The sequence below is a fragment of the Talaromyces rugulosus genome, chromosome II, assembly GCF_013368755.1.
Source record: "Talaromyces rugulosus chromosome II, complete sequence".
NCBI lineage: Eukaryota > Fungi > Ascomycota > Eurotiomycetes > Eurotiales > Trichocomaceae > Talaromyces > Talaromyces rugulosus.
The window spans coordinates 4,250,396-4,275,820 of record NC_049562.1 but is presented as its reverse complement, the minus strand read 5'-3'; the positions used below and the strand labels follow the sequence as shown (position 1 = coordinate 4,275,820).

Here is a 25,425-nt window from a genome sequence, read left to right as displayed (position 1 = left end):
CGCAAATTATTATTGTTGTTTACAATAACCTAGCGAGGAACTATGGATCGCCATGTCTTGGGCATCTCCACCCAAAAGCCACCAAAGCCACGCATGGGCCAGGAGAGAACACTCCGAGCTGAGAGCGTTATCCCTGCGACTATCGAACTTTTATGATGAGTGAATGGGCGCTTAGAAAATATCTTCCGATCCATGCACCTATGGTATCAATTGATGCATCATACGCAATCCAATGTCATTTTTATTCGCAGAAAGGTCCATGTGATACTTCACATTTCGCGTTTACCCGTCAAATAGGGTCAGTCCAACGCCAATAATAATAATGTCGTTGTTCCTCCTACCGGTTAATTCTTCTTACTCTGTTATTAATCCTGAATCGTCCAAACAACAATCGTATCTTCTACTGTGGACTGTTGGCTGGTGAATTCCAGCCAATCAGCCCGTCAGGCCACCACCGACTCACTAGTCTCAAATCCAGATGTTGATAAACCATACACAACTGGAATGATAATAATGTAGTAATTGTATATTCAATGTTTAAATTATCTTGTACCCTTTTAGCGATGAGGCTTTCGAAATAGTGCTTCAATACCCGACGGTTTTAAGTTCGGAAATGCATATAATGTCTTCCGCTAGCCGGAAAGCTACATGTATGTAGATACCGTTTTGAGCGATCTTATCTGTTATAGGGAAATCATTCCCAATGTTGTTAAGCTTTCACCTTACCAGGAAGTTACATCAGTAAAGGGGAGCGTACATATGTAGCGTTAGTAGCTGCCATAAGGCTGTTGAAATAACATTGAAAATGTAACAGGCAAATGTTTCAAATGTTACCGGAATGCGTCGTAGGAATGAAATTGTGTATGAGATGAAATTATTATTTCTCAATATATATGTCTCAGTTTGAGCTCCAACATGGCACCTTCAAATGTTCGGAACGCCGGCACAGTTTCGTTCTCATTCAATATTATATATATTTGTATATCCCACCTCGCTCTCAGCCTGCACGTGGTTGGCCTAGAACATTAAAGTATGAAATATCTTCAATGTTGACTTGTGGATTATTGCTACCGTTTACATATGTACATTGATGCAGTCTTGATATCTGCAAGGCAACATCTGAACGTATTTTGTTTTCCTTAGCGTACACGTACCAGGTACTTTTTATTCTGCATTGACTTTGAATGACAAATGACGGAGAGACCGGTTGACCCGTGCATGGTGATCTTCAAATTTTAAATGACATCGGAGGGTAGGTCTAACACTACGTAGACTCTACTACTCCAGAAGACGACCTCTATGCGTACTGCTTCTAGCGAGAACCCTAGTTGCAAGCCTTCTGTCCAGTTTTGGGCGGAACAAATGAATATTTTTTTACTTTTTTATTCATCGCAATACATTTGGTTTTAAAAACGTTGGTCCTCGAGAATAGTAAGTTGGACCGGTTGGACCTCCTTCTTTTTTTTAGAGAGTCCTTTAATACACCCGCGCCGTTAAAACACTATTGCAATATGACCCAAAACCCCGCACGTGAAGACATTTCTTTCTTAAGCCGACTTGCTTTGGACAGCCTCACGGCCCTTGGCGACACGCGCCAGGATTTCTTCACGGTCCTTGTCGAGCTTGAGCTTGCTGATGACGACCTTGGATGGGGCGATGGGAATGGGAACGCTCTGGCCGTTGGTCTTCTCACGGACGACACGCTCGACGTGGATTGCCCACTTCAGACGGTAGACGGAGGTGATCTTGCCCTCACGACCCTTGTTGCTTCCACGAACGATGGTGACCTCGTCGTCCTTGCGGATGGGAATGGAGCGGACCTGTTGAACGAAGCGAGTTAGAATTTGATGTCCATATGGTCCGTGTTTCTTTTTTTTTCCTTCGAGAAAAAACCGCAAAACAAAATCTGCTGGGCTAGATCTAGAGGAAATCGAGTCGATAGGTAAAACGTACGTTGTACTTCTCCCGCAATTCCTTGGAGAGGGGAGCGGACATGCGAATTCGACGCTCGCTGGAGGGAGCAGAGAAGTGTGCCTTGCGGGACTTGCGCCGCGAAGAGGCGAGACCTAAGCAATTATGCGTCAGTATGGAAAAGCAAGTCGGTTGAAAGGCGAGGATAACGCACTTGGGTTGCGAACAGCCATCGTGGAGCGTCCTTGAGGGTATCGTGAATGGGCTCAAGTGCACGGGATTGTCGTTGAAGGACTTTTGTGGTGTGAATATTTAGAAGGGCTTGGTTGTGCGTCACATGATGTTCCGCTTAAGGCTAGGGCTCGGATACGGGGTTTCATTGGCTGCAGCCCGGGACCCGCTTTGCCGATGACTTCCAGAGGCCCCACCGATGACTAAGCTCCAAATGCGGCTAGGCCGACTCTCCACATGGAGTAGAATCTCTGATTGTACCCGAGAAGGAGGAATCGCCTACTACTACTACTACTACTACTACTACTGACTGAGACGCCAGCAAAACCAAAAAGAAAGAGGAGATGCAAGCAAGGTAAAGACTTCCGCTAATAATTATTTATAGATCATCTGATATATCCATCTGATATTCTTCAATAGAATCAAACTTCCGGCTACCCAGATTCGAGCGAGGGGAGAGAAGAAGGGGTTTTCTCTGCTGCTTCTCATCAAGAGGACCCCAAATAGTAGTAGTTCAAATATTTCACTTTATCGGGCCTGGATTCCAAAACAGGGCCCTTGGCGCAACGGTAGCGGTAAGTACATTCCATCGGGAAATCCTGAAAGCTACAAGGGTTCTCATTCTTTCTTTCTAGCGTCAGATTCCAGTGCCAGATTCCTGAAGGTTATGCGTTCGAATCGCATAGGGCTCATATTTTTATTTAAACCTTTCACATCATTGTTTAACATGATATAAACAGTGTGAATGAATTTTTTTTAAAATTATTGTTGAAGAAGGGGTAGAAACCGGGCGGTGCCCATAGCAGAGTTTGTGTCGTCCGATACCTAGTACACTACCTGGTAAATAGAACACGTGATCTAATCAAACGTCGGTCTGACTCGGTCGTCGGGTCGTCAGCCGACTCGCCGATCATTGGCCAACGGAGGACAGGAATTATACCTCGATCATCGATGACTCACGCCAGTTTCGTCTTGGCAAGACGTTTCTGCGACTTGCACATCTGAAAAAATTGTCAATTATATTTCACTGGGTGTGTCTACCAGTACTATCGATACAAAATGGCAATGCGAGCGGCCACGCGCCGTCTGCATTCGATCAACCGCCCGCTGTTTACAGCTCGCTCGTTCACCCCGACAGCTCGGGTATCTAGCTTGCCTGCGGGCGAGAAAGCACGGATCCAGGTATTCAATCCGTGCAGAAACAACATTGCTTTTTAAGCTCCCACCCTGATTAAACGATCAACACAGAATGAAGCGTCTCTTCCCTCTGCTGACCCCGGCCCAGACTTGTCAACAGCCTCATTCCTGAAAGAAAGAACCCCGTTCATGGTGCCCACCTATTTGCGTCCCATACCCATGTTTGTCAAGGGCCAAGGCTACTATCTATAGGATATGGAGAATCGATGCTTCTTAGATTTAACTAGCAGTATTGCTGTCAATTCGCTGGGCTACTATGACCTAGAAATTGTATAGCTTATTGTAGAGCAGGCTAAGACTCTAATCTATTACTTGAACCTATACTATAATCCCTAGATAGGCGCTCTTAGTAAGATCCTGGTTGAATCAATTATTTAATTGAGCACTATGTAAGATATATCCTAAGTCTTTATTATAAATTCTGGTACTAAAGTCAACGAAGCTGCTATTTGTCAGAAGAATTGATAACGCTCAGCCAATAGTTAACGTATTTTATAGACCTCCCGGACCACATAAGCCTGCCGGACCACCCCCTCAATTTTCTCCCACTTTCAACCCAACATAAATTTGAAAATCGAATAACCACGCCAATATGCCTCGGAACGCTGCAAAAAAAGCATCAAGTGATGAAGGAAGAATTTAGCTTGCTATTAACGCGTTAAATAAAGGTCAAATCACTAGTCTGCGCGAAGTAGTGCGCGTTTTTAACGTCCTAAGATCGACGCTCCGAGGCAGGCAGCATGGTCGCTTGCACTGCCTAGAAAAGCGTAGAATCAATACTAAATTGTTAAAAACTAAGGAAATCACACTTTACGAATGAATTCTTTCTATAGATAAATATAGCTGCCCTGTCAGGCTATCTATAGTAACGTAAATAGCCAATTATTTACTTAAGAAATATAATTCTATTATCTTACCACCTACTATTGGTAAATGCTAGGTAAGCAATTATTTAAAACATCACTAAGATCTTAAGACTTGTTACATCTGTAAATACAATTATGAGCGCACTTTATGCAAGGATCTAATGGTTATTGGTGGTTTTTTTAAGGATCTTAAACACGCTTTTGCCGAGTACAGAATCGTGTAGGAAAACATTTAGAATTTTAACGAGACTAGGTTCGCTATAGGCATCATATCTACAGCAAAAGTTATATATAGCACTGATTGCAAGAAGAAATCTTGTCTGCTGCAGTCTAGAAATCGGGAATAGGTCATAGCTATAGAATATATAAGTACGCATGGAATCACATTGTCTTTACTTATTATATTGAAATCAGTCAATAAGCTTATCAACTAGTATAATCTATCTAAATTACTACCCAATTGGTCAATTACTAAGTCACTAAACGGTTAGACATCTAACGAACTCAGACTTGAATAGCTTTAAAAGATTTTTGACCCTTTATCGAGGCCGTTTACAACTAGAAAGTACTGGATGCTTGTGCTTGATAGACATAGCAGTCATCTTATATCTAAATTCGATCAATACTACATTGAGAATGACATTATTCCTATATATATACCGCCACATTCCTCACATCTACTTCAGCCGCTCGATGTAGATGTTTTCGCGGTTCTCAAGCGCTTATATAGGCAGGCGGTTGAGAATTAGATATGCTGCGGTGTCAACCATATTAATAAAAACGATTTTCTTATGATATACACGGAAATTCGGGATAAAGCCTATTCCATACAAAATATTAAGAGTGGCTTTGCAGCAACAGGGATTTCTCCATTTAACCCAGAACATGTGCTCTCTAAGCTTGACATGCAATTATGAACACCCACCCCACCAAGCACAAGCCATTCCTCTACAAATTGGTCACCAAAAACACCTCATAATATCAAAAATCTGTGTCGCCAGACAAACACCATAGAGCGGCTTATAAGGCAGAGTCTTACCGAACTAAATTCGCCCACTAAGCGTGCGTTAGACCAGTTGATAAAAGGTTACTCTTTGACAATGAATTCTGCTACTATACTCACGCAAGAAAATCACAATCTACAAACAGCAAACAATCACTAGAAGCAAAAGCGTACGACTAGGGGTAGGCCTATCAACAGGCCTGGGATTTTGACAGTTTCCGAAGGCCGCGAGATCGCTGCAGCGATATTAACAGCCTAGGAAGCTCTACAATTGCCTAATCCGGAAGTCGCTTTGGGGGCACGCAGGCGCGCGCCGCGGACCTGTTCTAATTATAAGCAGGTTAGTTATGTTCGCACGTACTGTCTGAACAGTTTAGTATAGAAATTATATAGTAAATATGGTAAATGGTTACACTTTGGTCAGAATAAGTCGATTTTACAGGTGGGGTGGTCCGGCAGGCTTATGTGGTCCGGGAGGTCTATAAAATACGTTAGATATAATAGCGGACGCTATTATATAATCAACGCTTATTCGATATTGTTATTGGATGCTCCCCACACCTCGGCCGCCTTCACATGCCCGCTTCCACGGCTTCAGTGAACTTCATCTCTTGTCTCCCTCCTCCAAATGCGGTCTTCCTTTTCCTGAATGCGTGCCGTATGGCTTGGACATGATGGAAGAATACACGGCCGACGCTTTCGCCAACCGCGATGAACCCGTTCCCGCTCTGTCCTTCGGCAACCAAGAAGACTCGACGCCATCCCGGCCGAGCAAGCGAGAAAAGCTCAAGGCGAAATTCGGCGTGAATCAGAACGGCAAAGGCACCGACAAAGATGATCAGCCTGGTCTCTCTATACAGGACCGGCTCTTTTCAAGGTACGGCCACTTCTTCTCACTATCTCCTTAGCTTTGAGAACTAAGCCATTGTAGGCTTCTACAACAAGTCGTCCCCGCCCAAGATGTCGACCAGGAGGACGGCGACGAGGTCGTCGACAAGCGTGCACCCAAGCAGGCTGCGCGCCCTCCCTTCAGTCTTCCGGTCATGACCAACAATTTCCGTCGCTTCAATGCTAGGTACGTTCTACTCCGTAATTGTATGTCGTCGCGAGCTGCTACTAAGAAAGAAATAGAATTGGGATCGCGTTCGTATTCCAGAATCGAATGATCCAGCTCTTCAGTTGGAGACAGCCCACCAAGACTTGGTCATTCTTAGCTGCATATTCATTCATCTGCCTCAATCCATATCTTCTGGTGGTGCTACCTCTCGCCTTGGTGTTGCTATCCATCATGGTTCCGGCCTTCCTAGCTCGTCATCCACCACCGCCGTCGGCCTCAACATCCGGAACAACTCCATATTACTCATACGATGGCCCGGCATTAGCGCCAGCAAAAACCATCAAACCAGCCAGCGAAACATCGAAAGACTTCTTCCGCAACATGCGAGACCTTCAAAATTCAATGGCCGACTTTTCGGCCCTGCACGATACCCTCGTTGCTGCCTTATCCCCACCTACAAATTTCTCTGATGAAACCTTATCGTCAACTGTATTCTTAGTTCTTACCTTTGTCACAGCCTCGTTGTTTTTAACTGCCCATCTGCTTCCATGGCGACTAATTCTCTTTTTTGGCGGCAATGGCGCCATAATATCTTCCCATCCGACCGTTCAACAGTTTCTAAATCAAACCACGGAGCCTAGTGGCGTCGACGAGAAGCCAGACCAGAAACCTTCGGCCTCGAGTCTCGATAAAAGCACTCCTCCAACACCAGCTATGTCATTACAGACCATGCTCAACCCATTATCGGAAATTTCTCTCGATTCTTCTCCAGAGGAGCGGGAAGTCGAGATTTTTGAATTACAACACCGTTCCGTATTCCCTTTCTCCTCGACGTCTGAATGGGAGACATTGCTATTCTCTCCGCTACCTTATGACCCACTGTCACCTTCTCGGATCGCGGGTGATCGCCCACGAGGCTGTCGGTTCTTTGAAGATGTACAAACACCACTAGGTTGGGCATGGAAGGGCAAGAAATGGGAGTTGGATCTGGAATGTCGCGAATGGGTAGTGGAGCGCATGATTACTGGTGTCGGGTTTGAAATTCCCAGCAGCAGCCAAATGGGAAATGACGCTTTGACTGAAGATCAAGTCGGGGGATGGGTGTGGGATCTACCGACGGTCCCATCCCAGACTCCCATGAACGATGACGAGTTCAGCATGATGGCATATGGAGACTTGAACGTGTCAGCGCCCAGTGCTGAAGCAAAGTCGAAAGGCAAAGTCAAAGTCAAGGGCGGTCAAGGCCGAGACTGGGAAGAGAGTATGCAGTCACAAAAAGCCGGCGAATGGCGGCGGCGACGTTGGGTTCGTGTTGTGCATCGCATCAGTATTCCAACAACTGAACGGGCTTCGAATCGCAACTCCAAGAAATAGATCCACCTGTTACGACTATGCATAGCTAATATATAAATACCCAATAACAATAATCGCATTATTCCCACAATATTATAAACTAAAGAACATCAAAAGAAATTCATGAGACTGTCTACTTGCCAAATACATCAAGTTAGGATTGTTCATATACTACATATCAATTGATGTATAGAGAACCATCTGAAGCATATCACAGTATAACCACCATTTTAAAATCCCATAAGACGCCTGTTCGCCAATTCAAGTGCTAAATGTATAATGTTGAAAAACAAAATCTAGGCAGCTTGTTTTGCCTGCCATTTACGAAGCCTTCTTTGTATATCCCCCTCAGTTTGTTGCATAGGATTCAGCTTTCTGTCGCGAACCATAGCCTTGACATTGTCACCATGACGAGAAACCAGTCGTTCAATCCATTCTTCCTCTCTCTTGCTTTGCTGGCGAGGCCGACGCTTCTTGGCGAGATCTTCCTCTTCTAGTAAAGCACGCATCTCTAGTCCTCTGATAAACTCCGATTGAGACACATTCCTCTGAGTGTTTCCCTTTTTATTGTCAATGTCGTTAATCGGATCGGATAGAGGGTTGGATCGATTGACTTTGCGTCCGGCGACCTCGATTTCATTGTCTGACTTGTCGTCGGTAATGAGGCGTATGATCTTTCCCGTTTCTGGATCGCGCTCGACCTGTATTTCCTCTGCATCTAAGGGAGCATCGAGTCGATCTTTGCCGGTGATAAATAGAGAATCAGATGTCATTCTGTCTGCTGTGGCGCCATCGACGCCTGTCGGTTTCTCAACACCACCGGTGGGAGCATTGAGGCGGGTGGTCAGGCCTAGTCGGCGGTAATTTTGAACTAAAGTCTGAGTTTTATCCCTATTGTACAGTTAGAAAATATATACGAATGAAGGAGTGTTTTGTGTGTATGCTTACCAGTTTTCGGCGATAAAAGTGTTGCCAAAGACATCGACTTTTTTGTTGCCATTACGCAACACCCTGCGCTTCTTCTTAATCTTGTGCACTTTCGAGCGGTTGTTCTTTTTTTGCAAGTCACGACCCATGGTGAATTCCTATTTCGGATTTTCTTGACCTGTAGTGCCGGACAAAATTGATCTTTGTAGCGGGCGTTGCTTGGGTGTCGCCAAAAATTTAAAATCCTCACCCGCTATCTTATCGTTGAGAATGCGAGTGTTTGCAAATATTTCTTGGCATGTTTGTTTCTCCGATGTGTTGCCCGGTCCCGCGGTCTTCGTGATGAACCGTGAGCACTCTCGGTATTCAATCATTGCGGATAAAGCTATTTAATTGCTGTTGGAAATGGCTTTTCAATTACTGGGCTCGTTCAAGCGCATCTGCGTGGCATTCGCAGCAGCAGTTTTTCTTTTGTCTTTTCTTGTGTCCGCGGATGACAAGGTCTCCGTGGGCAGCCTCACTGCGGCTGATGTTGAAGAAGCACTACAGGTGAATAAAAACAAGACCCTTTGGAGGACTGCACGAACCAGCTCTAATTGAAACAATTATCTAGCAATGCTCTGTTGTGCAAGCATTGAACGAGCACAAACTAGCATCACTGCCGGAACACGCCAGCTGGACGTCGCGCGTATTTGCTGTCCTCTTCCCAGGAAGCCCGGCAGTCAATGCCCTCCTGGCGACTTTGTACATTTCCGGACCACCAAGTCAGTTTACTTCTTCTCTCCGTGGTGATAATCACCCGGTAACTATAATAATTCATGCGCTAACAATGTTAGATTTCCTCCTCGCGTTATGCCCGCCAAACATCGACCCGTCGTCTCTGTCAGTAATGGTGGCCTTTGCCGTCGGAGGCCTGCTCGGCGACACGTTGTTTCACTTGCTGCCCGAGATTTTCCTTGGAGAGGACTCTCCCGAGCACGCGCGTTTTGTTCTTGTGGAGAATAACAAGAACCTTTTACTCGGACTCGGAATCATGATGGGGTTCGTCACTTTTGTGGCCATGGACAAGATTCTACGCATTGCAACCGGAGGCGAAGGTGGGCACGATCACGGACACTCGCACTCGCACTCTGCAGATGACTCGGCCGTCACGACCGGCTCCTCCAAATCCGAAGGCAAGTCCGGCGAAGCGCGGAATAGAAAGGGCAAATCCAAGGCCAAGAAAGACGAGGCAGAAGAAGAAGAAAAAGAAAAAGAAATCAGCGCAAGCGTCAAACTAGGTGGATATCTCAATCTCATTGCAGATTTCACGCACAACATCACCGACGGCCTCGCCCTTTCGTCTTCTTTCTACGCATCGCCAACCATTGGCGCAACAACCACCGTGGCCGTTTTCTTCCACGAAATCCCGCACGAGGTTGGTGATTTTGCGCTTTTGGTGCAGTCTGGATTCTCAAAGCAAAAGGCCATGGGCGCTCAGTTTGTGACCGCTGTCGGTGCCTTTTTGGGGACGTTTATTGGCATTGCGATTCAGGAGTTTGGTGGCAACGGCAGCGGGACAGCATCTTTTGATGCTTCTTCTTCTTCTTCTTCTGTAGGACTCCTCGGAACTGGGCTGAGCTGGGGGGATATGTTGCTTCCTTTTACTGCGGGAACATTCCTCTACGTTGGCACTGTCGCGGTCATCCCGGAGATGCTCGAGACTGGCAAAAACAAGGGAGAAGAAGTGAAGAAGACGGTGATGCAGTTTTTGGCAATGGCTGCCGGTGCGGGTATCATGCTTGCGTAAGTTTTCTACTTTTTTTTTATATGGTTGACTTTCGTTTACTAACGAGTGTGTAGAATCTCTTGGTCTTGAAGAGCAAGTTACCCATATAATCGAGGTACTATATATAGAATCAGTTGACGCTACGTATTACATAGATCTAAAAAAAAGAGCACAACGCTTGAATTAGTCAGCGGTTCTCGGAGACCTTTTAAGACACTGACATCTGTGCAGTTGATGCCGTGTCAGTTCTTGATCACGCTTCATGTCAGACTGATCGACATCAGTTCATCCTCCTGATGTCGCGATGCATACTCTGTATGACATAAATAGACATCAAGAGCTAACATATCCGGGCTATCCGACATCAGTGGAGCAAACATTAATACCAACAAACTACCATGAACTATCCAACAAGTAGTAGTAGTAGTATATCTGTGGGACCTCCAATCCGAGACGTTCCGCAGATAGAAGAAAGAAACCGGTCTACTTCCATTGATGATATGCATCTTCACCTCCGAAACTCCGGTTCATCCACTAAACTACGTAAGACATGTAGATCGTGGGTAGCGCGCGTCACAACGAGGGCAATTCGGAAGGATGTCAAGATATGCAATGCACATCCGTAGCTGAAACAACATTGTCGTAAACCTCAGCCCCCCCTTGTTCTAGACATCGGCAAAATATGGATACAATTTCATATGCAAGGTATGTAAAACAAACTCTCGAACAATCTCGAAGACTCGGATCTACATGCGTGCATGCATATGCAGACACCGCCATCACGTCTCGTATTATTCAAACAGGGGCACTTGGGACTCGGGAATAGGTCGAATTTGCCGAGAGCGTTTCTTTTTCCTTGGTAAGATTACGATGCATGCATGCATGCATGGTTGGGTTTGAAACAAATTCCAAAGCAAGGGGGGAGGGGGGTTCAGGTCTTGATTAGACTGTCAGGTCAGCCTCGTTAGTAACTATTTACGTATCTATCTGTTCTTTACTTGGCAATGATTTCTCGGAGATAGGGCACGCAAATGAAGACACAGCCTCGAAATGTTTTGAAAACAGCATTCCTCTCGCCGTTTGTTCACATAGCACATGGTTTCGCCTGCACGTGGGCCAGGGCAACGCCCATCTAGTCTGATCTAGAAAGGCAGCACAATAATTCCACTATGCAAGGACTTTTTCCGAGGGAATACGCCAGCCTCGTTCCGTCCGTTTCCACCGACGATGTGGATTTCTTTTTTTTTTTTTTTACTCCGTTTTCGCGAAAACGGAGTATCGTATCTTGATGTGCTTATCTAAATTCCGACCGAAAGGTCAACACGAAGAAGTTTAGGGCCTGAGTAAGACCCAAACCTATTAGTATTAGCGCATCCAAGCCGTTGGGTCTGAGGGTTTTGGTCATTGTGGTCAGATAACAAACACTTGAACACAACAACGTCTTGGCCCGCAGAAGGATTTCGCTTGTACTGATTGTTAAGAAATTTAGTAAGTTAAGGAGGCTGTAGTTGGTCATCATCTTCCCAAGAAGCCGGGAAGTACTAGTACCAGTATTAGTCTAGCATTACTCGTGTTGGCGACTTGGCGTGAGATTGTGCAGTGAGTTTAGCGAGTCAACGACTCGACGACCGACTGACGGAGATAGTTTGACCGAGGCACGTAGTTTAGTCTGGCTGAACGAGGAATCAAACGACTTTCCATGTGTATCCGGCGAGCAGGCGCTTATCTCGGCTTTCTTTTTTTTTATTCCAAAATGCTCATCCTCACCCCTTGCGTCCAGAGAGAAAGCCATGCTAGCAGCATATTCAGCATTTCCGAGGCGGAACAGATTAAAATATACTTCTCCTCGAGTAGTCCGTAGTACATGTACTACTGCAGTGCATATACGAGGTACAGGGTAGGTACATTCTCGGAATGCGCTACTACTCCGCATCCAAGGGGTTGGATCGAGCACGGTCGTCGGGGGGTCAGCTCAGCTCAGCTCAGCTCACTAACTACCACTGAGGTTCAGTCCTGGTGCTATCATTACGCTAGATCGATAAGGTGTTAGATGCGCACGGAGTACCTACTACCTAGTTCTGCTTAGTTTGGTCAGGATTTTAAAAGGGATAAATATCCAGCCAGTAATAACCAACACCAGAAGAGGGTTCATGACGTAGAACAAAGAAATCTTCAATTAGATATAGATAGAGGTGGTGGAACCATGGCGCATGACCAGGGGGACTCGCAGCCGGAGACTAGTCGCCCGTTATTTCGGCAGTACGCAGTGATGATTATTAACTGGGGACGACAAGATCTGACGCCTCAAAAGCAGCTAGTTACCGTTTAGATTGCGGTCCGTGCAGACGGACACAAGCTAGCGTGGCTAGTAATGCGCGACGAACTTGGTCAAGGCTCACAGTAAAAGCTGAGCTTGGATATGGGACGATCAGTGTGGCAGGTCTGAGCACTCTGGTTGGCCGGGCCATCACAAAGTGACTGCTACCTTGACTTGCTTTAGAGCTGGGAGTACAGCCGAATATTGAAGAGTGCAGAAGCAAAGGGGGGCACACTTTGTACAAGCCACAAAAAAAGGGTTCGCTGAGGGTGTGGAAGTGTGGAAGTGTGAAAGTGTGGAACAAAAAGCTGGGATGCCGCTTGTAACCGGTGGCTGATCTACAAATAGTAAAATATTCTGAGTAGGGCTGTCCGCAACTGGAAAGGCCGATGGGAGCCAAACTTGGAATGCGAGGGTTGCAACAGCTCACCACATGACTGGGCAGAGCAGGTGAGCCACGAGAGAGACCCTCAAAGATCATGCATGCATTGCTCGTCGGTCAATCAGAGGGCCGTCCCGGCTCTGCGCGCTTGTACCTGACAGCCTGCATGAGGCAATGCAAGGAGAAGGGTGTGCGGCATGTTTTTAATACGGTCTTGCTCGTCGCTCTTCTTCGCCTGTTGGCAGATTCCAGTCAGTGAACTCAATATGTACCTGGGCCGTAGTGCTAGCAACGGGAGCTGCCGTCGGCACATGGACAAACTGATAGCTAACGCAAGTTGCGTGGCTAGAAGCAAGGGATTTTCCTAGCAGCGGGAATATGAGCAAGATAGCACTCCGTACATCGCATAACTATCCAAGCGGGCTGAGGGGCCGGCCCGACGGCGCCGTCCAACCTTGTTGTAGCCTGGTTGGATCCATCCCTGCTAGGCTTGAACGGCCGCGACCTGTGAACCCATGAACCAGGGAATCGATGAATCATCGTAGCCAGGGATTTTCCACATCACAACCAGGGAACCAGTCTGGCCAGCGGTCTCGAACCGTGTCTCGAACCGTGATAACCGGGGAGTTTGTGATTGTATTGTCACCGGTTGACCTCGTTGACTCATCTTGCAAGAATGGGTATTGCGTGTTGTTTCAGGACCAGCTGCGTCGTGCATACCTCGCTTGCGTGTATCTAAGACAGGATGTCCTTCAATGCCTCGCTTAACCGTACGTCATCTCCGCCTGCAGGATTGCATGCAAGGACCGGAAGAATAATGCACCAGCCATCATGCTTTTTCTGTATTGAAACCACGCGGTCTCGACAGAAAAGCGGGAAGCGAGCTACGTACGCTATGCACAGTCCGTATTGTTGTTATTCTCATCGTCTGGGGAAAATGACCCATACTAGCCCGGGCCAGGGAGATACTCCACCACTATGTTTGAAACATACACCCCCAATCTAGGCCACACAGCTCCACTGAATATTTCGGCTGGGCAATGACCAACGTGACGTGAGGAGATGCAGAGCACATTGTTCGGCATCTCATCACATCGCTAGATAGGTGTAGCTTGCTGTGCTGAGAAAAAAAAAGTATTAATATGCCACGAGTTTCCGCTTCAGGACTGAGAATAGATGATTAGCGATCACTTCTACTTAGCCTGCTCAGTACAGAACTCAAACCTTGGCCTTGGTCATTTTGACATTGCCTATCTGAATTTAGTCTGCAGTGGCCGGTTAGCCAGTGAGATCGCTGCTTACTGGTGCACAGCCAGGAATAAGCCTGGCCTGGTGGTGTGTCGCTGACCCGCTAGTCGAGTGCTAGCCTGTTATCTGCGGGCTAACTTGGCTGCCTTTTGCCTCTGCGTGTGCCCTTTGCCCTTTACCCTCTAGTCTGGTATGCGCGGACTGAAGCTAAAGTTTGCTGCATGACACTGGCTGGGAGCATATATCTACCTAGTCGTCCGCCACAGTCGAGGACGACTGCCCTATATCACCCACCCATCATCACTCACAAACGGTATTTCTCGGAAAACTAGTCCTGGTGTTTTTTGTCTTCCGACGCACCAAATTCCGACAACGAAGGGTCGCTGGATTTCTTGCGCAAGACAGTTGGTAGGTCTTTTCATTTTTTATTTGATGCGTTTTTTCCTTTTTTCCATTTCGTCTAGGCCGTGCAGGGATTTAGACTCGGACGGGCCATTTCCGAGTCATTTCATGATTTCACTGCGAGCTGGCCTTTGATGTTTTGGATTGCTATACACCCCGCTCTTCCGACGCTCGATCGACGGAGAGTTTCGGCCAAGCCGGTCACGATCGCAATCACGGCTGGGCGTCATCATCATGGTCGTGGTGGTTGTCCACGACTCCAAAAGGCAGACAAGCGATTTCCTTGTTGGACCAGGTGCAGGGCTCCTCGTGCTACCATCGCACAACTATAGTTTGGTAGTACGAGCGCCTGCAACGCTGCGGACCGCCGGGCACTAGGAGTAGGCGGGCACAGACTGCAGCGGGGGGGGGGACCCAGTTTCGCGGCCTCCAACCGAGTGTATCCGCTAGACCACAGCCTAGTCACATTGTCGGTGGTTGAAGATGGATCTGCAATACGAGACATGTTGATCCTCCGCATTTTTTTTCTCTTTCTTTCTTCTGTTCTGTGATGATTGTCTTGGAGTTCTGGGACTGAAATTTGCACGAGCAAGAGCCGTTTGCTAACCCGCGAAGAAAAACAGATCGTCGCTCGCCCCGCGCTGGCCACTGAAGAAAGATCGACGGCCTGATGCCCTGGGCCCAGTTCAGGCATTGAGGAATCGAGTCCCTGCAGCTAGAGTCAGGGTAAGTTGTGTCCACTTGTTCGCTTGTTCGCTTGTTACCCCAGGCTGCGAGGTGGTTGTCAGGTCAGCGTGTGAGCCAAGAGAAAGAGCCAAGAGAAAGGGCCCAGACAGAAGGAGCCAAGAAAGAAGGAGCCCGCTCTGCTCCTTCCCAAAGTTGTGTCTCTGGCAGGCACGCAAAACCTTTGTCTCCACCCGCTCCAAAAATACCGTATGGTTACATACAGTGCTACGCGGGACGCTGATGACGACATCCCTGCGGCTATTTCCTGCAGCGCTAACCTGTTCTGTCTTATAGACCCATTTTCCAGGAAACATCCACCACTATTGGCTGTACTGTCGACCCCTCCCCCCTCTCGCTAGCCTAAAGCAGCTAGCTGAAACGGCACCGGCGGCACGGTACTGTCACTACGTATAACGCTGCCGTCACCATGCCCCGGATGCCTGGCGGATCAGGCGCCGCGCGAGACTCTTATAGCACCGCGTCGTCGCTCTCCTCCTCGTCGACTTCCGTCTATCCCTCATCGTGCGCTTCCATCTCGCCTCCACGCAGCAGTGAGTGATCGATCCCCCTCTCCCTCTCCCCTCACCCTGTCTGCATGTCTTTGCCCTCTTATCAATGGGACCGCCGTCCCTGATTGGCGCCCACGTTGCCTTTCCCTGGGCCTTCTCCTTGCCCGCCTCCCCCACATTGTCTCCTGCAATAATGTGCTCGAGTTTTTTTGTCATGGGCCTGCGATTGTCCAATCCAATTCGGATGCATGGCGTCCACATACTCCATACTACGTACTGCATAGGTCACTAGTTTGGGGTGCATGTATCCATAAATATCCCTTTGATTGCGCCGCCGGTTGGGCAGATTTTGACTCCCCACGTACACGAGTCATTTTCACGGTTATTAGCTAACAAGGGATTCCGCCATTCAGATTTTATAACTACCCCATCATCTCGTCCAAGACGCCCACCATCTACCGAGCACGACAGCGCGCGAGACCATCTGGCAAGCCTGATCAAGAAACACGGCCCCCCAACTCCCGTTTCTTCCACCTCTTCCCTGCGAAGATTAACGTCTACCTCTCCCATCAATACATCTTTCCTCCCTCCGACTTCTCTAGACACGCCTCCTGCGTCTCCAACAACTGCAGTTGAATCGTCACCGTACGTGTCGACCGCCGGATCCCAGCCGATTCCGATTCCTCGCAATCCTAATCGGTCTTTGGAAGACCTACCTCTGACCCCGCTGACTGGCCGTTTTGATCACGGCCTGTATTTGTCCGAACGCCCGTCAAAGAACTTGCAGTCTGCTCGGACTCGCCACTCGCGTGACGACAAACCAGCCCGGAAAAAGAAGACTCGATCCGCTGAGCTGCCGGTGACCTCGTCCTCTACACCCGCCCCTACTGCGCGCAGTCACCGCGCGAAAACGATGCCCCATTCACAAGGACCATCATTGACCATGTCACCCCAGCCAGGCCAAGCCTCGCCAAAGCAATCGCCCAAGGACTCTCCCATGTACCTGGGTAATTTGCCCCGGTTCCACCCTGCAGCCTACCAGTCTCCCAACAGCCCTTCAAACACCCCGTTGTCGCCTACCACCAACCAGCAAAGGTCATTTGCGTACCGCGTGTCGTCAAGCGGCTCTCGCGACGCTCTTCGACAATACCGAGAGCTTGTCGCTGCCAGTGTTTCCCTGTCTCGCAATGCCCCGTCTGGACGTGCTGAGATATCAGCTCCGCGACTCGACCCTCTCGGCAGTCCGGGTCCCGTCACTCCGCTGGTTCTTGAAGACGCCGATAACTATGTGGCCTCTCGTCCAGGCGGCCTCGAAGACAAGTCGTCGCAGCGTAAACTAGAGTCTGTTCCCGAGCGGGAACGGGTCGCCTCCCGAAAGGATGGCAAGGGCCGCTGAATGCCCAAGATGGACCTCGTCGCTATGACAATCTATCAGGCGGGCACTCTCTTTTCAAAAATTTGCATACTGGCGTTGGCTGGTCGCTTTCATGTACTTTGGTGTTGATGGCGTGCTGGTGATCACTATCATCAATGTTGACTGTATACCCCATGTGTCTCTGGAGACATTGCATATTCTTTCTTTCCATACCCTTCTCTCGATTTCAATTATTGTTATTATACAATTATCTGCATGCATCAAGAATGCGCTTTCATTTACGGCTGTTTGTTATAGCTTCAGGGTTGTCTCGGCTCTGATTTTACGTGATAAGAATACCAAGATGTGATGAAGACTTCAAGACTAGACCATAATTACCTTCGATCGTGTAGCTTGCATTGTGTATATTGTTTCAATGGAATGGAAGGAATACTACAACTCCCCCGCTTTAAGCCGCCTCGGAGTGCAGCCAAACCTCCCCGGGTTGCCCCACAGCCTTTGCGACATCGCATGCCTCCCATTCTCTTGTCTCTTTGCATCTTGTAAAACTCCACGTCGACAATAATCTCCTTCTTTTCAGACTTGTTATATTTAACGGCGCTTCCGCCAGATGACCCATTGATATATTATTGGCAGCGCGCGCTCGATTGAATGGAAGCATCTCCTCCGGCCACCCCAGCTTAATAGCAGCGTTTGCAGCACTCGTTGCTTGCTGATCACCTCCACACCATGACCACCACGTCGCCTGCCACGTCGGCGCTGCACAAAGACAATTCGACGCCGCCAAAGGTCTCTGCAGCGCCAAAACACGACTACAAGGGGTTTGTCGCTGGCGTGTTTTCAGGCGTGGCGAAACTAAGTGGTGAGTGAAGATTTCAACCCTGCATGCCCTTATGCTTTTGGAGATTGGAACTAATAAATATGGTGTGTGAACAGTGGGCCATCCGTATGTCTTTTACCCCGCAAAGAAGTCGCTTACCACAGTTGAAAAGAGTCTAATCGGGATACTCGCAGATTCGACACGATCAAAGTCCGGCTCCAAACAAGCAAAAATGCCCAATTCAAGGGCCCACTTGATTGCGTTTTGCAGACTGTTCGCAAAGAGGGATTACGGGGTTTTTACAAGGGCGCCACCCCCCCGCTGGTCGGGTGGATGATGATGGACTCGGTGTGAGTTTTGGAATGTATTGGGGATAGATCATGGACATGGGACAACATTTTTTCTGATACCAATTGGCTGCAATGCAGAATGCTAGGTTCTCTCACGCTCTATCGGCGTCTGCTCCTCGAAAATGTGTTTTCGATCCCCCGCGTACGGGAGGTCATTCCGTTCGCCAAGGGCTCGAATCTCGACACGCTGCCCAGCGTTGGACATGGTATTGCAGGAATATTGGCTGGATGCACGGTTAGCTTTATCGCAGCTCCCGTCGAACACGTCAAGGCCCGGTTGCAGATCCAGTACGCTGCAGATAAGAAGCAACGGATGTACAGCGGACCTATTGACTGCAGTAAGAAGATTGTTAGTATACCCCCCCGGGTCAAAGTCCTCGACACTGTACTGATTTGTATTATCTTCCAGCTCCGAAGCCATGGAATCGCCGGCCTATTTCGCGGACTCTGTGCCACACTTTTGTTTCGGTCGTTTTTCTTCTTCTGGTGGGGCTCTTATGATGTGATATCACGGATCATGAGAGAGAAAACAAGCCTTTCAGCGCCAGCAATCAACTTTTGGGCCGGCGGTATTTCAGCGCAGATTTTCTGGATCACCTCGTACCCTTCGGACGTGGTCAAGAACCGACTCATGACCGATCCGCTCGGAGGAGCCCACGGCGACGGTGAACGGCGATTCCGGCGGTGGAAGGATGCTGCCATCGCCGTGGGCCGAGAGAGAGGATGGAAGGGATACTGGCGAGGGTTTTTGCCCTGCTTTTTGCGTGCATTTCCGGCGAATGCGATGGCGCTTGTTGCTTTTGAGGGCGTTATGAGATGGCTGCCATAGTTGATACGTATAGGATGATACCCACCGGCATGTATAGATATATAAGACATTTACGCACGAAGTAATCAGAATACAGGAATGAATGTATGAGTTTCGCAAGAAAGACTAGATCTAGATACGGAGGGCTGTAGTATATGTAGTAGTATATAGTTGAATGCCGGCAAGTAATAGTAACACGGCTCGCAACGCCACCGTGCCACCGCCACTGGCCATGACACGACTGAATAACCCCAAAGGGTTTCGGAGTATATATATACCCTCTCTTCGACAAGACTTATACGTTAAACCATCTTGTTTCTCTGTCCTGGGAATGGCCAACTAACGTCAAGCGGCCAACCAATCAGGAGGCGGCCGCGAGTGTTCGGGCGATCTTCAACGCCCGCAATTTCACACGTTGCAAGAAAGGATTCCTTGCTCACACTCCATGGGAGGGCTTCATCGGCACTCCCAAAAACTACAATTTGATTTTTTTTTTCTTTGGTCGCTCGTTTGGGATCCTGCCATGGCATATTATCTTACCTGACAATTGCAGACGCACTCCGTACCTGAATGTGACCAACATCCAGAGAAACTCCACTATTCATTCGCACGCACCAACAACGATCGCTCTCTGAAACGGGCGAACACGACTCCTTTCCTTTCGTTTTTCTCACCATTGGAGTCCTTTTTTCAACTTCACATAGGCCATCATGGCCGTCTCGCGCTCGCTGCGGCGCACGAGTCCGATCTCGATCATTCTCGCCGCCATGCTCGCCATTGGCTTCTTCTTGTTCATATTCGACCCCATGGCGCCTCCTCCAGTGACTGCGCAACAGCGACAAGACGATGCAGCCACCCACCCTCTATCGCCGCCCACGAAACCGTTTCTGAAGAACCAGGCCCAGCGAGCTGATGGCTACCAGGCGCCGCCGCCCGTCGTGCATTACAGTTTGAACGATCTGACCTCGTCCGAGGCTGCGGCCGAACACGGCGAACGCATCCTCATCCTGACGCCCATGAGCCGTTTCTATCAGGGTTACTGGGACAACCTGGAAAAGCTCTCGTACCCGCACGAACTCATTTCGCTCGGCTTCATCCTGCCCAAAACAAAAGAAGGCAACGCGGCAACGACAGCACTGCAAGAGGCAGTAGCCAAGACCCAATCGGGCCCCATCGACGCACGATTCGCGAGCGTGTCGATCCTGCGCCAGGATTTCGAGCCGCCGATTCTCTCGCAGGAGGAGCACGAGAGGCATAAAATGGAGAACCAGAAGCTGCGGCGCGAGTCGATGAGTCGCGCGCGGAACAGCCTGCTGTTTACTACCCTGGGACCCTCGACCTCGTGGGTTTTGTGGCTCGATGCTGATATCATCGAGACTCCGCCGACGCTGCTTGAGGATCTCACGAGCCACGACAAGGCGGTGATTGTGCCCAATTGCTTCCAGCGGTATTTCAACGAGGATACCCAAATGATGGACGTGCGGCCGTACGATTTCAATTCGTGGCAAGATAGCGATGTTGCCCTGAACTTGGCGGAAAAGATGGAGCCAGATCAAATTCTTCTAGAAGGTTATGCGGACATGGCCACGTACCGGTCGTTGATGGCGTACATGGCCGAGGGACTGGAAGGTTCCGACCCCCATAACGAGGTCCAGCTGGACGGCGTCGGTGGCACAGCTCTACTGGTCAAGGCCGAGGTGCATCGCGACGGGGCCATGTTCCCGGCGTTTCCCTTTTATCACTTGGTGGAAACCGAGGGCTTTGCCAAGATGGCTCGACGATTAGGATATACTTGTTGGGGCTTGCCTGACTACTATGTGAGTTTTTATTTTTCCATTCTTTACATGTTTTTTTTTTCAAAGTGGGACGTTGCTGACATTCCCAGGTGTATCATTATAACGAGTAGACAAACGGTCTGTGACTTTTGTAGGAACATTTTGGGTGGCCTTGGAGTTCTCTTTTTATATATGGGCGTTTTTAGTATTATTACCATCATCATGCATGCATTACTATATAAATATAAACTTTCCATTCTTGATCGATTGGCACACTTCATTTAAATACCCAAAAAGACAGCTAGACTATCTTTTTAAAGCAATTATCTATACATAGATGTATGTTACTAACTAATTCTGGTAGTCTTGTGGTTCGGTCCACCGAGAAATTTTCTTGGAGATAGGGCCAAAGGAGCGAGTCGAGTAATAGCCTATGTCCCTAAAGTTTGCTTTGCCTAGCTTGCTTGCACCTAATGCACCAACATTCTTAAATCCTTTTTGGCAACCGTCGATTTCTGGGTCGCTCAAAATCCCGACACCTATCCTCTGAGTAGCCTAATATTTTCGTTCCCTTGATGAATATATAAGATCTTGAAACTTCAGGGGGCGGAAATGCTTATCAAAGGGCGAGGAGAGAAACCTTTCTTTTGGACCGAGGCATTGACTGTATTGTACTGACAATCGATGCTAATATCTGCGGAGAAGTCTGGAAGCCAACATTGAAAAGACGACTGTGCTGGCTGCGATACCTGAAATCTCCCATAACATCTAGCTTTTCCAGCCTTAGGTCTTCAACTGACTCCTCAAGGTGCTTGAATAGGATGCAAAAGCCATAACCGCTTCAACGTTTTCGGGAGTGCCATTTTCCCTTTTCTGTTGTTCGTTGACTCTTTTCTAGTCATCTCCAGGACCTTTTCTTCGTCGCATTTCCCCATGTAGCAAAGGTGACAGGTAACTGGCTTCTTTTCCGCCCATTGATTCTGGAGAGATTTTCCGCCTTTTAATCCTTGCGAGAGGTCTGGAGATCTTGTTGGACTTGCTAGGACAGCGTCAGGGTTGTCCCCCCTGGGTAGATGTGTGTGTTTTACATGTTGTCGCAGTGATCTAAAGGCGGATCGTCGGAAAAATCAATGGGTCTAGAGACTTCCCGTATTATCAGTGGTACAGTCCTGAAGGTAGGCCCTATGGCTTTTGCATTGTGATTGTGGATTTCAGGTATTTCCGAAATTTGAGCAACCGAGGTTTTTGGGGGGAAAGTTCCTGTCCCAGGTCCCCAAGATCGATTAACCAGGATGGGCACAGCTGTGGGAATATGATGCATTACTAGCTCTGGTATTCCTTTATATCTGTTCCCTCAAAGGCAGAACGACTGCCATAGTTAATAGGTTGGTTTTTCATCCTGGGGTTCTTTGAGCTTCTTACCTGGTACTTGAGCCACCACCCAGCAGCGGTGACCAACCAGTCTAGGATAGGTAGCAAACATACCTTTTCCATAGAGTGTCAAGATTTACTCTCTAGTACCTTTTTCAAAAACCATCACTGCGACCCGAAAGACGTCCTCGTTACGTCTACCCTCATTATCATATCCGTATGCAATTTCCACACTTTCCATGATAAGTAGGTTCAAAAAGCCAGTTCCCGTTCAAAAAAGCCAACTTTCATTGATAATCGTCCACTTCTGACAAGCATATTTCGCTCGGATTGTTGGCAAGGTCTGACAAGGTGTACTACCAGTACACAGGCCCCATAGCAGTTTATCTTTCGTTGACCACATCTCATGATGAAGATGTTGCGTGGAAGAGACATGTTAGGGTAGCCAGGCAAGTTTTATTGCATGCATGTCGAGCGTAGTATCCAAGATATTGTTGGCGATGCTGATAGTATTCAGCTGTATCATCACAGATGTCTGTATAACTTCGTCGAAGTCTCCAAGCGGAAATGATCCGCCGTTTCATCCATCGTAATTCCAGCGTAAGTCCATCGTGAGTACCCTCCCATCAACTTCAACTCAACGTGGGCATATGCTGTAAACGCAGACATAGAGCGCAGGAAATCGAGGGCTGTGTTTCTCTAGGGGGTAGATTCCTAGCACTGCTAGGCTGGTTTGAAGCTCATGACCGACAAGGATCGTATCCGAATCAATATATGAGAATAGTCGATGTCGTGCATCTTGTCATCAGAAAAAAATTGGTGGTTGCCACCTTTTTCTTGGTATGTAGCAACACATCGCCTCCTAGATATGCGGCGTGTTAATCGTAGGAAGCACGCTGAAATGGGCGTTGACCTCAAGACCCATTTTGAACATCCTGCTTGGTTGAATATGGGTTTGGGAATGGAGATACTTTCGCCAACAGAAACATGATAGTAGTTTCTATCTATATCCCAAAAAATCGGTGTTTGTGTCACGGGCCCTTGTTCCGTTTGTTGAACCATTTTTCAGATCTAGTAGTAGGACTGATTATTGAGTAGGTTCGTTCGTTGCTGTCTTCGGCAACGAATTAGCTAACTGGAACAATTTTCAATGTAAGTTTCATGAGAGACTTACACGGCTTTATCCCTATCATAAGTTTCATCGATGAAAGACCATGAGTTCCGAACACAAGTTGCTGGATATCCCGCGCTCTGGCAAATTTCTTCATATGGTTAAACGAATAGTGGCTGGATAAAACAATAGTATTAGTATTAATTCACCCATGCATATGAGGCGGAGAATAGCAGGGAATTGAGAGAAAGACAGCCAAACAACTTATCATACTCACTTTTCCTTTATTTTTGAAGTCCAGAGTCCGATGCCAATATCAATAAGCGAATTTGCGTTTGAGAAGGGACTATCCCACCAACCTATATTGGTAAAAATTCGCAATCGCCGGCGGCCAGTCCAGTGGCAGGTCGAAAGAGAGCTTTAAAGTGATAGACAAAATGAAAATTGGCAATTTCACGGCCATACAAGCAGGCTGTCGTCATTTTATCATAGTATCATCAACAATCCACACCGGCCAGGAACATGTCTACACCGACAGCCAGATGGGAGCTTGAATGCCTTTCTCTGAAAACTGGTCTGTCAGCTTCTTACTCTATCGACTAGGGCACTCAGATCTTAGAGCTCGTTCACTCCGTAGTCGGCGGTGGTGACAGTCACTTTTTATTGTTGGAATTTCATGGCCTTGAGTTTACAAGCAGTGGGATCTGTGTGATGAGCTTGTAAACTCAGGTTGTCGAGGTATTTTGGGAATCATAGAGGACTTCTTCCATAGTACCCTTGGATCCAAGGAATTTAGAATCGAGGATTTTCTAGGATAGGCTCTTTGCGTACTTTGCCAGACTGTAGTCTTCTTCGTGCAACTTTCTCTGCCTCGACTGCTCTAGGCTTCAAATGTCCCGATCCATAGTGCGGCGGAGACAATTGCGAAATGATTCCTAACGTGGAAACAACTCGATAGCTCTCAGGCGCGGATTGCTAAGTTATTCTTCTTTTTGGTTGCTGATGGGGTATATAATGCACCAGTCGACGCCTTCACCCCAGATTCCACAACCACATCCCCGTTGCGTAATCCGAGCCAAATTCGCATGCAAGCGCTTCAATGCCAATCTCGTATGGTTATGCCGTGACAATACCAACTGCCCCATTTGTCAAGGCTGTTGAGATCTTTCCAGATCCTGGGAAGAATTCTTCACGTTGACAACTCGCTCTATTTCCGACGAAAATATTGATACATGACTTCCCACATCTTTGTTCTGAAAGCTGTTGTGGCAAGTAAGGAACCCCTCGTACTCTGGAAGTCAGGGTCGGACCCGCACAATACCTCCCCATGTTTCTAGTTCCTGCGAGATTTTGCCAACCTGTTCGCGTGCCAGGCTGGACATTCGAAGTAATCACTTCCTCCGAATCTGCTGAAGATTCGATATCCTCGGTGAGCTCCCAATTGATCTGAAACGTGAAAGACAACCATTTGGGCGTTTGTAGCATCGATAGAGGCATCACAATTGTCCCTCTTTTTTTTTCCAGCTGGGATTCCTAATGTGTTTGTACCGACTGCGAGTATTGAGACGAATATTGTGGCTGGGCTTTATAGCATCGTGGATATTTCTGGGTAAAGCCTGTTCCTGCTTTTAATCCCTAGTAAGGGATTTCATTAAGTGTACGGACCCAGACGCAGTTTTGCAAGCCATTTAAGGCCTCCAAAGGGTTTCGATAAATGCCATAGTTTTATTAATTTGGAACCAGGTCGCTCTGGCTGCTTTAGATGTTTGCAACACAAGTCGGCCGCTCATGACAGCGGCAGTATCGGAAAATGGACGAGACAGCTACATTGTGTTGGCGTCTGTTTGGCTCAGTATGGTCATCAGCAGTGCGAGTATTCCACGCTCATCATTGGGGAAACAAGGAGTATTTCGTGTGG

At 47.9% G+C, this 25,425-nt stretch overlaps 7 protein-coding genes across 7 annotated transcripts; 5 read left to right on the top strand and 2 right to left on the bottom strand.

The window, feature by feature from the left end:
- Window positions 1–1,547: 1,547 nt before the first annotated feature.
- On the bottom strand, window positions 1,548–2,144 carry TRUGW13939_03938 (uncharacterized protein; the record flags this gene model as incomplete). Its single annotated transcript, XM_035487116.1, has 3 exons — window positions 1,548–1,820; window positions 1,954–2,066; window positions 2,126–2,144. The coding sequence occupies 3 exons, from the start codon at window positions 2,142–2,144 to the stop codon at window positions 1,548–1,550; spliced, it is 405 nt and encodes a 134-aa protein (XP_035343009.1).
- A 3,612-nt stretch (window positions 2,145–5,756) lies between these two features.
- On the top strand, window positions 5,757–7,639 carry TRUGW13939_03937 (uncharacterized protein; the record flags this gene model as incomplete). Its single annotated transcript, XM_035487115.1, has 3 exons — window positions 5,757–6,085; window positions 6,140–6,283; window positions 6,340–7,639. 3 exons carry the CDS (start codon window positions 5,757–5,759, stop codon window positions 7,637–7,639), a joined length of 1,773 nt encoding a protein of 590 aa, XP_035343008.1.
- A 275-nt stretch (window positions 7,640–7,914) lies between these two features.
- On the bottom strand, window positions 7,915–8,694 carry TRUGW13939_03936 (uncharacterized protein; the record flags this gene model as incomplete). The annotated part of the gene is made up of 2 exons (XM_035487114.1): window positions 7,915–8,509; window positions 8,567–8,694. The coding sequence occupies 2 exons, from the start codon at window positions 8,692–8,694 to the stop codon at window positions 7,915–7,917; spliced, it is 723 nt and encodes a 240-aa protein (XP_035343007.1).
- Window positions 8,695–8,950: 256 nt separating this feature from the next.
- TRUGW13939_03935 (uncharacterized protein) lies at window positions 8,951–10,403 on the top strand (the record flags this gene model as incomplete). Its single annotated transcript, XM_035487113.1, has 4 exons — window positions 8,951–9,094; window positions 9,159–9,309; window positions 9,382–10,330; window positions 10,388–10,403. The coding sequence occupies 4 exons, from the start codon at window positions 8,951–8,953 to the stop codon at window positions 10,401–10,403; spliced, it is 1,260 nt and encodes a 419-aa protein (XP_035343006.1).
- A 5,412-nt stretch (window positions 10,404–15,815) lies between these two features.
- On the top strand, window positions 15,816–17,293 carry TRUGW13939_03934 (uncharacterized protein; the record flags this gene model as incomplete). Its single annotated transcript, XM_035487112.1, has 2 exons — window positions 15,816–15,939; window positions 16,287–17,293. The coding sequence occupies 2 exons, from the start codon at window positions 15,816–15,818 to the stop codon at window positions 17,291–17,293; spliced, it is 1,131 nt and encodes a 376-aa protein (XP_035343005.1).
- A 708-nt stretch (window positions 17,294–18,001) lies between these two features.
- Window positions 18,002–19,271, top strand: TRUGW13939_03933 (uncharacterized protein; the record flags this gene model as incomplete). The annotated part of the gene is made up of 3 exons (XM_035487111.1): window positions 18,002–18,134; window positions 18,265–18,442; window positions 18,521–19,271. The coding sequence occupies 3 exons, from the start codon at window positions 18,002–18,004 to the stop codon at window positions 19,269–19,271; spliced, it is 1,062 nt and encodes a 353-aa protein (XP_035343004.1).
- Window positions 19,272–19,960: 689 nt separating this feature from the next.
- On the top strand, window positions 19,961–21,156 carry TRUGW13939_03932 (uncharacterized protein; the record flags this gene model as incomplete). Its single annotated transcript, XM_035487110.1, has 2 exons — window positions 19,961–21,067; window positions 21,136–21,156. 2 exons carry the CDS (start codon window positions 19,961–19,963, stop codon window positions 21,154–21,156), a joined length of 1,128 nt encoding a protein of 375 aa, XP_035343003.1.
- Window positions 21,157–25,425: the final 4,269 nt, after the last annotated feature.